Source organism: Odontesthes bonariensis, chromosome 20 (genome assembly GCF_027942865.1).
Source record: "Odontesthes bonariensis isolate fOdoBon6 chromosome 20, fOdoBon6.hap1, whole genome shotgun sequence".
NCBI classification, from domain to species: domain Eukaryota; kingdom Metazoa; phylum Chordata; class Actinopteri; order Atheriniformes; family Atherinopsidae; genus Odontesthes; species Odontesthes bonariensis.
The window spans coordinates 324,227-337,598 of NC_134525.1; the positions used below are offsets into that span (position 1 = coordinate 324,227).

Sequence of the window (13,372 nt, forward strand, 5' to 3'; positions counted from 1 at the left end):
TGATTGATTATTTCTGGATGCTGAAGAGGAGCTGCAGTCAGTGAGTGTTCATCTGATGTTTCAATATGTTGATTTTTTTTTTTAATTTATTTCGTTTATTTGACCGGGTACAATACAATCAGACATGGTTACAAATCAAAGCTTGTAGCTGATGTGATGCATAAAGAGTATAGCAACCAGTGCTAATTTACACCTCTGGGTCCTGGTTAGGCTTTTCCATGCTGACACAAGACCTAAAATAGACATTAATTTCAGTTGCAGTTCAAACTTTCATCTCATTCATTCACTCTCACATTTTTACAAGCCAGTACAGTTTTGGTTTGTTTTAAGCCAAAGTTTAAGTTTAAAGGTGAACAATTTAAACTCACTGATGGACTTAATATCTGTGGGCAGTGAGTTCCAGAGTTTACAGCTTTTGTAAGAAAAGACGATGTTCTGCACTTAGGGATTGTACAGTTGTGGTTGGAGCTGCCTCTTGTTGTCCTGCTGCTGTTTGGTCTCTTTATAAATTCCCTGAGTGGTTCTGGAGCCAAATTGTGATAGAATTTAAAAAATAATTTGAGAAAACACAAATTGCTAAAACTGTCAAAGCTCAACAAATTATGTTTGTAGAGGATGATTATGACCTGAGCAACATGTTACCTGTTTCCTTCTTCAGTGAGAGATCTGACCCGTCCGAGCAGCGAAAGGGTGAAATGACATGATGCTGCAGCTGGTAAAGATTTATGTTAGCTGAACATATTCTGGAGCGATCTTCTGAATATCTGCGGCAGAAAAACAGACACGGTGCTGGAACAGCATGATTTCTGTGAAATCTGGAGGACGAAAAGCTTATTTGTGCATTTACTGAGCTCAGCTCAGCGTTCCAGCAGGTAGATCTGTTTTACAGTGACATCAAATCTGCTGAAACATGTTAAAAAAGGTCAAAACAGTCTAATCATTTCAAACAGTAAACTGATTAAAGGTCTCTGGACAGATTTAAAACCATCAGATCAAACTAAATAAAACAGGTTAATGTGCGGTTCAGCTGCAGCTTGGAACAAAGGATGGAAGAAGAAGGAGAAGAAGAAGAAGGAGAGAAAAGAGACTCATCCTTTAAAATGGATTCAGCTGAATGCTGAGCTGGTGTTTGGTTTCGCTGGGCTCAGCAGATGTTTGCTGATAATCTGATTTCCACCTGTTTACACCTTAAACACGGCGCCTCTTAGTTTCCTCTGTGCTTTGCAGTTTGAGTTTAAAAAACTTTCCAGCAAAGCTAAGATGACAGAGAGATCATCACAGGAGATTAAGTTCCCTGTAACCCAATTACAGAGCAGCATGGACCATCATAGAGCAGCATGGACCATCACAGAGCAGCATGGACCATCACAGAGCAGCAAGGACCATCACAGAGCAGCATGGACCATCACAGAGCAGCAAGGACCATCACAGAGCAGCAAGGACCATCATAGAGCAGCATGGACCATCACAGAGCAGCATGGACCATCACAGAGCAGCAAGGACCATCATAGAGCAGCATGGACCATCACAGAGCAGCAAGGACCATCACAGAGCAGCAAGGACCATCATAGAGCAGCATGGACCATCATAGAGCAGCATGGACCATCACAGAGCAGCATGGACCATCACAGAGCAGCATGGACCATCACAGAGCAGCATGGACCATCACAGAGCAGCATGGACCATCACAGATCAGCATGGACCATCATAGAGCAGCATGGACCATCACAGAGCAGCATGGACCATCACAGAGCAGCATGGACCATCATAGAGCAGCATGGACCATCACAGAGCAGCATGGACCACCATAGAGCAGCATGGACCATCATAGAGCAGCATGGACCATCACAGATCAGCATGGACCATCACAGAGCAGCATGGACCACCATAGAGCAGCATGGACCATCATAGAGCAGCATGGACCATCACAGATCAGCATGGACCATCATAGAGCAGCATGGACCATCACAGAGCAGCATGGACCATCACAGATCAGCATGGACCATCACAGAGCAGCATGGACCATCACAGAGCAGCATGGACCATCACAGAGCAGCATGGACCATCACAGAGCAGCATGGACCATCACAGAGCAGCATGGACCACCATAGATCAGCATGGACCACCACAGAGCAGCATGGGCCACCATAGATCAGCATGGACCACCATAGATCAGCATGGACCACCATAGAGCAGCATGGACCATCACAGAGCAGCATGGACCACCATAGATCAGCATGGACCACCATAGATCAGCATGGACCACCATAGAGCAGCATGGAGCATCACAGAGCAGCATGGGCCATCACAGAGCAGCATGGACCACCATAGATCAGCATGGACCACCATAGATCAGCATGGACCACCATAGAGCAGCATGGGCCATCACAGAGCAGCATGGACCATCACAGAGCAGCATGGACCATCATAGAGCAGCATGGACCACCATAGATCAGCATGGACCACCATAGAGCAGCATGGGCCACCATAGATCAGCATGGACCACCATAGATCAGCATGGACCACCATAGAGCAGCATGGGCCATCACAGAGCAGCATGGACCATCACAGAGCAGCATGGACCATCACAGAGCAGCTATATCAAGTCTTTTGTTTTGTTTTTGTCAAGTATTTATTCCACAGTTTAGGTTTTTTATCATCCGGCTCAGCCGCGCTTTGTTTTTTCCTTTGATTTTTAAATAGAACCCTGTTTGCTTTCTACACCCTCTGAGTCCGCATCCGTGTCCTACCTCTCCACCCCTACCTGACAGTTCCCTGCTATGCTGAGGCTCCCTGATGCTGTGATGAGTTGATCAGGGCAGTAAATCTGTGTTTAGTCCCCTGATAAGAGTGTGTCTGCCACTGCAGGACCTGAGTGTGTTCACCATGCCTTTCCTGGAAGGAGAAGCAGGAGCAGAGAGAGACGGAGACAGGAAGGTAAGGACACGACCTGCCGATCATCTGATATCCATCAGTTCTGTTTACAGCTCAGCATCTCTGTGCAACGTGAGCCCAACACATGGTAGCATGGAAGCTAACACAAACACAACACCAACAAAAATATCCAGTTAGCTTAGCCAACTTAAAGCATCATAGAAGTTCAACTGAAAGAAAAAATAAAGTTATATTTCAACTTCAGAGCAGACAGGAAGTAGAAATGGATTTAAAACATCAGCCTGGAGGGCCGCTGTCCAGGACATCCCTGCCTCAGGTATGAAACGGACCAACACTGAAGTGAACAAAGGAAACACCAGCAGGTTAGGTTACCCTAACCCTAACCCAACAGGTTAGGTTACCATAACCCTAACCCAGCAGGTTAGGTTACCATAACCCTAACCCAGCAGGTTAGGTTACCCTAACGCTAACCCAGCAGGTTAGGTAACCCTAGCCCTAACCCAGCAGGTTAGGTTACCATAACCCTAACCCTAACCCAGCAGGTTAGGTTAGCATAACCCTAACCCAGCAGGTTAGGTTACCCTAACCCTAACCCAGCAGGTTAGGTAACCCTAGCCCTAACCCAGCAGGTTAGGTTAGCATAACCCTAACCCAGCAGGTTAGGTTACCATAACCATAACCCTAACCCAGCAGGTTAGGTTAGCATAACCCTAACCCAGCAGGTTAGGTTACCATAACCATAACCCTAACCCAGCAGGTTAGGTTACCATAACCCTAACCCTAACCCAGCAGGTTAGGTTACCCTAACCCTAACCCAGCAGGTTAGGTTACCCTAACGCTAACCCAGCAGGTTAGGTTACCCTAAAGCCTGATTCTTACTCCGCGCAACTGTTCTGGCTCGAGAACCATTAATGACGTCATCGAAAGCGCCAGCCCCTTCACAGTTCCTTCAGCTCATAAGCGCAGTTTGCGCCGAGTATGCGTCACATTTGCAGTTCTCTCCAGACCAGCGGGCGTCACTGTTGAGGAAACAAGCTGAAGAACCAGACGAAGAAAAGCATGCGAAGAAAGCATACACAATGCCACCTGTGGTGTCACGTCAGCAGAGGCTGGCACATCTGATGCGGAATGAATTTACTCTGGGTGTAGAACTGTATTTGTATCTCAGAGCTAAGCGGCTGCGGCAAAAACAGAAGAGATGGTGGAATGTTCGTCCTTTGCAACAAGACGAACTTTGTCAAACGTTGTCCCAGTGTAACTTCATAGACGTGCCGTACAGATGTTTGTAGAGGCGCACCCTCTCGGTCACCGCGGTCTCTGCAGTGTTCATGTTTCCTTTCTCTTGGTCAGCTGTTTCCGGTTGAGCTCGCGCAAAGTCAGAAAAAAAGTTGTGTGCGCGCCCTTGCGACGCGCGAGGATTTTTTAGCTTGCAACGGGGGGCGTGGCGGAATTTTGGGTCACGTGACCGTTTGCGCCATTTGCGACCAGCTAGTAAGAATGGGTCAAAGCGAGGTTGCGCCGAGTAAGAATCAGGCTTAACCCTAACCCAGCAGGTTAGGTTACCATAACCCTAACCCAGCAGGTTAGGTTACCCTAGCCCTAACCCAGCAGGTTAGGTTACCATAACCCTAACCCAGCAGGTTAGGTTACCCTAACCCTAGCCCTAACCCAGCAGGTTAGGTTAGCATAACCCTAGCCCTAACCCAGCAGGTTAGGTTAGCATAACCCTAACCCAGCAGGTTAGGTTACCCTAGCCCTAACCCACCAGGTTAGGTTACCCTAACCCTAACCCTAACCCAGCAGGTTAGGTTACCCTAACCCTAACCCAGCAGGTTAGGTTACCATAACCCTAGCCCTAACCCAGCAGGTTAGGTTAGCATAACCCTAACCCAGCAGGTTAGGTTACCCTAGCCCTAACCCAGCAGGTTAGGTTACCATAACCCTAACCCAGCAGGTTAGGTTACCCTAGCCCTAACCCAGCAGGTTAGGTTACCATAACCCTAGCCCTAACCCAGCAGGTTACCACCGATTCTCTTTAACTCAGAACCAGCAGCTGTTGCACCTTAAACTGTCTGCAGTTTACAGTTTGTTGGCAGAAAAGAATCCATCAGATCGGACCTCTTTGCTTAGTCTCAGAGACACAAAGACTTCAGCTTCTGGAAGCTTCTGAGTGGTTCTGACTTATCGTATGTGAGCAGGATTTGGGTTCAGGTAAACTGTTCTTGTACAAAGCAAAGGTTTGTTAGCTTTTTAACAGCTTTCTTACATTCAGTCCTGGTTCAGGTGATGTTTTACTGGCTGGTCCGGATGGTTTGTTTCCACCCTCTGCAGGAGCTAATGTGCCCTCCCGTCCTGCAGGGGGAGCCTCTGTGCCGCTCCGCCAGCCCCACCAAGAGCGTCCTCCACCGGGCTCCGTTCAGCCGGCCCTCCAGCCCCAAGATGAGTCCAAGGTCTCCCAAAACCACCTTCCCCTACCAGACCGGAGCCGCCCAGCAGGACTCCCCACCAAAGGCTCCACGCAGGTACGCACACCATTGAAGTCGGAACCATTAAAGTCTAAATTAGTCCAGTTCATACAGAGCCCATTAAAACAGCAGCCGAGCTCAGGAAACCAACAGAAACTTCTGTGTGTGTCAGGCTCAGTTTCAGCGGGATCTGTAGGTCCGCCTCCAGAGATTCAAACCAGCAGCCCTCGTCCTTCAGGTCCGCCTCCAGAGATTCAAACCAGCAGCCCTCGTCCTTTAGGTCCGCCTCCAGAGATTCAAACCAGCAGCCCTCGTCCTTTAGGTCCGCCTCCAGAGATTCAAACCAGCAGCCCTCGTCCTCCGTCAGCATCAAGCTGTTCGCCCGCAACAGGAGAGACATAGCCAGAGGTAGGCTGTGTGTGGTCCTAAACATCAAGCTGTCTGTGTAAACCAGTAAACCAAACCGGATTCTGACCCTAAATCTAAACCAGTAAACCAAACCGGATTCTGACCCTAAATCTAAACCGGTCAACCAAACCCAATTCTGACCCTAAATCTAAACCAGTAAACCAAACCGGATTCTGACCCTAAATCTAAACCAGTCAACCAAACCCAATTCTGACCCTAAATCTAAACCAGTAAACCAAACCGGATTCTGACCCTAAATCTAAACCGGTCAACCAAACCGGATTCTGACCCTAAATCTAAACCAGTAAACCAAACCGGATTCTGACCCTAAATCTAAACCGGTCAACCAAACCCAATTCTGACCCTAAATCTAAACCGGTCAACCAAACCGGATTCTGACCCTAAATCTAAACCAGTAAACCAAACCGGATTCTGACCCTAAATCTAAACCGGTAAACCAAACCGGATTCTGACCCTAAATCTAAACCAGTAAACCAAACCGGATTCTGACCCTAAATCTAAACCGGTCAACCAAACCGGATTCTGACCCTAAATCTAAACCAGTAAACCAAACCCGATTCTGACCCTAAATCTAAACCGGTCAACCAAACCGGATTCTGACCCTAAATCTAAACCAGTAAACCAAACCGGATTCTGACCCTAAATCTAAACCGGTAAACCAAACCGGATTCTGACCCTAAATCTAAACCAGTAAACCAAACCGGATTCTGACCCTAAATCTAAACCGGTAAACCAAACCGGATTCTGACCCTAAATCTAAACCGGTAAACCAAACCGGATTCTGACCCTAAATCTAAACCAGTAAACCAAACCCGATTCTGACCCTAAATCTAAACCGGTCAACCAAACCGGATTCTGACCCTAAATCTAAACCAGTAAACCAAACCGGATTCTGACCCTAAATCTAAACCGGTCAACCAAACCGGATTCTGACCCTAAATCTAAACCAGTAAACCAAACCGGATTCTGACCCTAAATCTAAACCGGTAAACCAAACCGGATTCTGACCCTAAATCTAAACCAGTAAACCAAACCGGATTCTGACCCTAAATCTAAACCGGTAAACCAAACCGGATTCTGACCCTAAATCTAAACCAGTAAACCAAACCCGATTCTGACCCTAAATCTAAACCAGTGAACCAAACCGGATTCTGACCCTAAATCTAAACCAGTAAACCAAACCCGATTCTGACCCTAAATCTAAACCAGTAAACCAAACCGGATTCTGACCCTAAATCTAAACCGGTAAACTAAATCTCATTTCCTGGCTCTTATTGGCTCTTGCAGCCCCCCCCCCCCCAGCTGCTCCTGGGTGGTTTCAGAACTGGTAATGTGTAAAATAAGTGTATTCCAGAACAGGAGCTCATAGTTTTAAGGTTCACAAACGTCTCCGGTGCTGCTTTAAGGAGGACCGGCATTGTTTCCTGTCTCCGGTCAGTCCATCAGCTGGTTCCTGGTTCTGGTCCAGTAGAACAGCTGGTTCCTGGTTCTGTTTCCTGGTTCTGGTTCTGGTTCTGTTTCCTGGTTGTGGTTCCTGGTTCTGGTTCCTGGTTCTGGTTCTGTTTCCTGATTCTGGTTCCTGGTTCTGTTTCCTGGTTCTGGTTCTGGTTCTGGTTCCTGGTTCCTGGTTCTGGTTCCTGGTTCTGTTTCCTGGTTCTGGTTCTGTTTCCTGGTTCTGGTTCCTGGTTCTGGTCCAGCAGAACAGGCCTCAGAACCGTCAGTAACAGCTGATCTGTGGCGTCCTGCTGCTGTGTAAGTAAACGGTGACCTGACATCAGAAAGCTGCTGCTTTATTATAATCCCTGTAGCTGTGATCCTTTAATAAAGCGAGCTCATCGGGCCCAGATGGAGCAGAGAGCTGTTGTTTCTGCCGTCAGACACAAAGACCAACACTGTAAAACACTGTAAAACCCTCTGAGTCTGACAAACAGAGACAAACAAACACTCACACTCACTCCTAGGGACGATTTAGAGACACCAGCTAACCTAACATGCTGTTTTTGGTTGGTGGGAGGATGCCGGAGAACCCGGAGAGAACTAATGATGATATATAATTTACAGAAATAATAACGGCTTCTTAAAAGGTGCATTTATTTGCCAAAGTAAGCAGCAGGTCTAACTGAGCTGGATCAAACATTGCTGCGGTTGCATTTAACAACGAATGATAACCCAGGACGACAAAAAATTATATTCATATGGATTCAAAGCCTCCATTATTAAACTAGCAAAGCTAGAAAACGTACTTAGCCATTAAGCTAGCGTTAATCAGCTTTGACTTAACGTTCCTTATGTAGCTTCAGATGTCGAACGAAGTTGGACGTTGTTGCCTCTCTGTCTGAAATTTTGGATGGATGGATGAATGGTTGGTTGGATTGATGAACAGATGGGATGGATGGATGGATGGACAGAGGGATGGTTGGTTGGTTGGATGGAGGGATGGATGGATGGATGAATGGTTGGTTAGTTGGATGGATAGACGAACAGATGGGACAGATCGATGGATGAATGTTTGGATGGATGGTTGGTTAGATGGTTGGATGGATGAATGAATGAATGGTTGGTTGGATTGATGAACAGATGGGATGGATGGACAGAGGGATGGATGGATGGTTGGTTGGATTGATGAATGGTTGGTTGGATTGATGAACAGATGGGATGGATGGACAGAGGGATGGATGGTTGTTTGGATGGATGGATGGACGGTTGGTTGGATGGATTGACAAACAGATGGGAAAGATGGATGCATGGGCGGAGAGATGGTTGTACGGACGGAGGGATGGATGGTTGGTTGGTTGGATGAATGGTTGGTTGGAGGGATGGATGGACAGATGGGACGGATGGATGGATGAATAGTTGGATGGATGGATAAATGGTTGGTTGGTTGGATGGATGGATGGACGGTTGGTTGGATGGATTGACAAACAGATGGATGGATGGGCGGAGGGATGGATAGTTGGTTGGTTGGATGGATGGATGGACGGATGGATGGATGGTTGGTTGGACGGATGGATGGATGGTTGGTTGGTTGGATGGATGGACGGATGGATGGTTGGTTGGAGAGATGGATGGATGAATAGTTGGTTGGTCACATCTGCTCTGGTCACATCTGGTCACATCTTTCTGGTTTCTGACACACATGGGCTGATGCTGCAGGAACAGTTCCACTCATTCCAACACTGCCCCCTGGTGGCGGCAGCTGGCTACAGACGTACTCAGGACCATGATTCCTCCTTCCTGTAGCAGCTCCCAGGCCTACCTGTTGGTGTTTTGCAGTGCAGGCAGCAGAGGGGGCGGGGCTAATGGTGACAGCCAGCCAAACGCACACACCAACACACAAAGTGTCCGTTAACACTCAGAGGAACACTGATTCTCTGCAGGGCTGAGGCTGGACGTCCTCTGAACACTTCAAACTGCTCTGACCTGAGGAGCAACAGGTCGGACTTCACTTTTTCTGCGTCCTGTCAGCCTGATGATTCAGCTCGGATTGTCTCAGCTCGGATCGTCTCAGCTCGGATCGTCTCAGCTCGGATCGTCTCAGCTCGGATCGTCTCCGTCCAGTTTGTTTGTGTCTTTGTTCTGGAGGCCTTTACTGAAGCTGGCTTTATTCCAAAGTATGTGCTCGTTAAAGGCAGCAGCAGCCAATCAGAGCAGAGCGAAGTAATTGGACTTTAGACGGCTGGAAATCTAAAGTTTATTTAAGTTCAGCTTCTTCAAACTTCATGTAACTGATATCTGTTGGTGAAGCCTTTTCGTTCCTTCTCTATATTTCATTTAAGGTAGAATTTGTTGAGTTAAATATTCTTTATTTAACCTTTCTCTGTCCGGTACTTTAGTTAAATGACTTTAACCTCATTGTTTAGTATCTCCAGTAGCTGAGAGTTCTTTATTGTCCGTCAAATAGATTCTTCATTTCGTTACAAGTAGAGATAAAAGATAACGACGAAGTTTCATGGCCATGAAGCGTCTGAGCAGCCTAGTGCTGAGGAGGAGGAAAGATAAGGAGAGATGGACGGGGAGGAGGAGGAGTGAACCCTTTGGAGGAGCAGAGGAGGAGGAGGACAGGAGGACGGACGTGAGACAGATACACAGACGGATGCTGAGGAGGAGGTCCGAGCCGTGTTGGCAGATGGAAGAAGAAGAAAGGACCAAAGAGAAGAAGAAGAGCGAGTGGAAGCACAGGAGGTCCGAGCCGTGCGGGCAGATAGAAGAAGAAGAAAGGACCAAAGAGAAGAAGAAGAGCGAGTGGAAGCGCAGGAGGTCCGAGCCGTGTGGGCAGATGGAAGAAGAAGAAAGGACCAAAGAGAAGAAGAAGAGCGAGAAAGGGGAGGAGCCGAACGGGACGAGGACGGGCAGAGCGCGCAGGATGTCTGCGTCCTGCGTCCTGGTGGAGGACCGAGCCGGAGGACAGGTGGACGGCAGGCAGAGGGCGGAGAGACGGCGGTCCGAGTCCTGCGGCGTCCTCCATGTCCACCTGCTTCCTCTGTCCTTCAGGAGGAGACAGGAGCTGCTGCAGAGACGGACCGGCCGCAGGACGTCCTGCGGCGAGGAGGCGGAGAGACGGCGAGGAGACGCACAGGAGGCGGAGAGACGGCGAGGAGATGCACAGGTGACCAGGGGGACGTCACACTCAGTCGGCCCTCTGGAAAACAGTAAGACCTGCACGTCTCGTCCTTAAGACCTCCTCTAACACAGAGTATTCAAGGTTTAACTGCAGAACACTGCAGCAGTTTCTAACCCTAACAACAACCTATACCATCTAACCCTAAACACTGCAGCAGTTTATAACCCTAACCGTAACAACAACCTATACCCTCTAACCCTAACCCTAAACACTGCAGCAGTTTCTAACCCTAACAACAACCTATACCATCTAACCCTAAACACTGCAGCAGTTTTTAACCCTAACAACAACCTATACCCTCTAACCCTAAACACTGCAGCAGTTTCTAACCCTAACAACAACCTGTACCCTCTAACCCTAAACACTGCAGCAGTTTCTAACCCTAACCGTAACAACAACCTATACCCTCTAACCCTAACCCTAAACACTGCAGCAGTTTCTAACCCTAACCCTAACAACAACCTATACCCTCTAACCCTAACCCTAACAACAACCTATACCATCTAACCCTAAACACTGCAGCAGTTTATAACCCTAACCGTAACAACAACCTATACCCTCTAACCCTAACCCTAACAACAACCTATACCATCTAACCCTAAACACTGCAGCAGTTTATAACCCTAACCCCAACAACGACCTATACCCTCTAACCCTAACCCTAACAACAACCTATACCATCTAACCCTAAACACTGCAGCAGTTTCTAACCCTAACAACAACCTATACCCTCTAACCCTAACCCTAACAACAACCTATACCCTCTAACCCTAATGGTTGGTTGGATTGATGAACAGATGGGATGGATGGACAGAGGGATGGATGGTTGGTTGGATGGATGGATGGACGGTTGGTTGGATGGATTGACAAACAGATGGGAAAGATGGATGCATGTGCGGAGAGATGGTTGTACGGACGGAGGGATGGATGGTTGGTTGGTTGGATGAATGGTTGGTTGGAGGGATGGATGGACAGATGGGATGGATGGATGGATGAATAGTTGGATGGATGGATAAATGGTTGGTTGGTTGGATGGATGGATGGACGGTTGGTTGGATGGATTGACAAACAGATGGATGGATGGGCGGAGGGATAGATAGTTGGTTGGTTGGATGGATGGATGGACGGATGGATGGATGGATGGTTGGTTGGTTGGATGGATGGACGGACAGATGGGACGGATGGATGGACGGTTGGTTGGATGGATTGACAAACAGATGGATGGATGGGCGGAGGGATGGATAGTTGGTTGGTTGGATGGATGGATGGATGGACGGATGGATGGATGGTTGGTTGGACGGATGGATGGATGGTTGGTTGGTTGGATGGATGGACGGATGGATGGTTGGTTGGAGAGATGGATGGATAAATAGTTGGTTGGTCACATCTGCTCTGGTCACATCTGGTCACATCTTTCTGGTTTCTGACACACATGGGCTGATGCTGCAGGAACAGTTCCACTCATTCCAACACTGCCCCCTGGTGGCGGCAGCTGGCTACAGACGTACTCAGGACCATGATTCCTCCTTCCTGTAGCAGCTCCCAGGCCTACCTGTTGGTGTTTTGCAGTGCAGGCAGCAGAGGGGGCGGGGCTAATGGTGACAGCCAGCCAAACGCACACACCAACACACAAAGTGTCCGTTAACACTCAGAGGAACACTGATACTCTGCAGGGCTGAGGCTGGACGTCCTCTGAACACTTCAAACTGCTCTGACCTGAGGAGCAACAGGTCGGACTTCACTTTTTCTGCGTCCTGTCAGCCTGATGATTCAGCTCGGATTGTCTCAGCTCGGATCGTCTCAGCTCGGATCGTCTCAGCTCGGATCGTCTCAGCTCGGATCGTCTCAGCTCGGATCGTCTCCGTCCAGTTTGTTTGTGTCTTAGTTCTGGAGGCCTTTACTGAAGCTGGCTTTATTCCAAAGTATGTGCTCGTTAAAGGCAGCAGCAGCCAATCAGAGCAGAGCGAAGTAATTGGACTTTAGACGGCTGGAAATCTAAAGTTTATTTAAGTTCAGCTTCTTCAAACTTCATGTAACTGATATCTGTTGGTGAAGCCTTTTCGTTCCTTCTCTATATTTCATTTAAGGTAGTATTTGTTGAGTTAAATATTCTTTATTTAACCTTTCTCTGTCCGGTACTTTAGTTAAATGACTTTAACCTCATTGTTTAGTATCTCCAGTAGCTGAGAGTTCTTTATTGTCCGTCAAATAGATTCTTCATTTCGTTACAAGTAGAGATAAAAGATAACGACGAAGTTTCATGGCCATGAAGCGTCTGAGCAGCCTAGTGCTGAGGAGGAGGAAAGATAAGGAGAGATGGACAGGGAGGAGGAGGAGTGAACCCTTTGGAGGAGCAGAGGAGGAGGAGGACAGGAGGACGGACGTGAGACAGATACACAGACGGATGCTGAGGAGGAGGTCCGAGCCGTGTGGGCAGATGGAAGAAGAAGAAAGGACCAAAGAGAAGAAGAAGAGCGAGTGGAAGCACAGGAGGTCCGAGCCGTGTGGGCAGATGGAAGAAGAAGAAAGGACCAAAGAGAAGAAGAAGAGCGAGTGGAAACGCAGGAGGTCCGAGCCGTGTGGGCAGATGGAAGAAGAAGAAAGGACCAAAGAGAAGAAGAAGAGCGAGAAAGGGGAGGAGCCGAACGGGACGAGGACGGGCAGAGCGCGCAGGATGTCTGCGTCCTGCGTCCTGGTGGAGGACCGAGCCGGAGGACAGGTGGACGGCAGGCAGAGGGCGGAGAGACGGCGGTCCGAGTCCTGCGGCGTCCTCCATGTCCACCTGCTTCCTCTGTCCTTCAGGAGGAGACAGGAGCTGCTGCAGAGACGGACCGGCCGCAGGACGTCCTGCGGCGAGGAGGCGGAGAGACGGCGAGGAGACGCACAGGAGGCGGAGAGACGGCGAGGAGATGCACAGGTGACCAGGGGGACGTCACACTCAGTCGGCCCTCTGGAAAACAGT

General features: G+C 48.5%; 1 protein-coding gene across 3 annotated transcripts in view; it reads left to right on the top strand.

Moving 5' to 3' along the window:
* Positions 1 to 7: 7 nt before the first annotated feature.
* Positions 8 to 13,372, top strand: part of LOC142370195 (5'-AMP-activated protein kinase subunit gamma-2-like) — a 48,199-nt gene continuing 34,834 nt past the window's right edge. The window contains exons 1-4 of one of the 3 annotated variants that reach the window (XM_075452667.1): positions 8 to 40; positions 2,869 to 2,937; positions 5,227 to 5,417; positions 5,533 to 5,768. In XM_075452667.1, coding sequence (XP_075308782.1) covers positions 2,887 to 2,937; positions 5,227 to 5,417; positions 5,533 to 5,768 — 478 coding nt within the window. In that variant the 5' untranslated portion in view covers positions 8 to 40; positions 2,869 to 2,886. Of the gene's footprint in view, positions 41 to 2,868; positions 2,938 to 5,226; positions 5,418 to 5,532; positions 5,769 to 11,780; positions 13,371 to 13,372 lie in introns of those variants that run through there. The other 2 variants (XM_075452668.1, XM_075452666.1) reach the window with 2 other exon arrangements.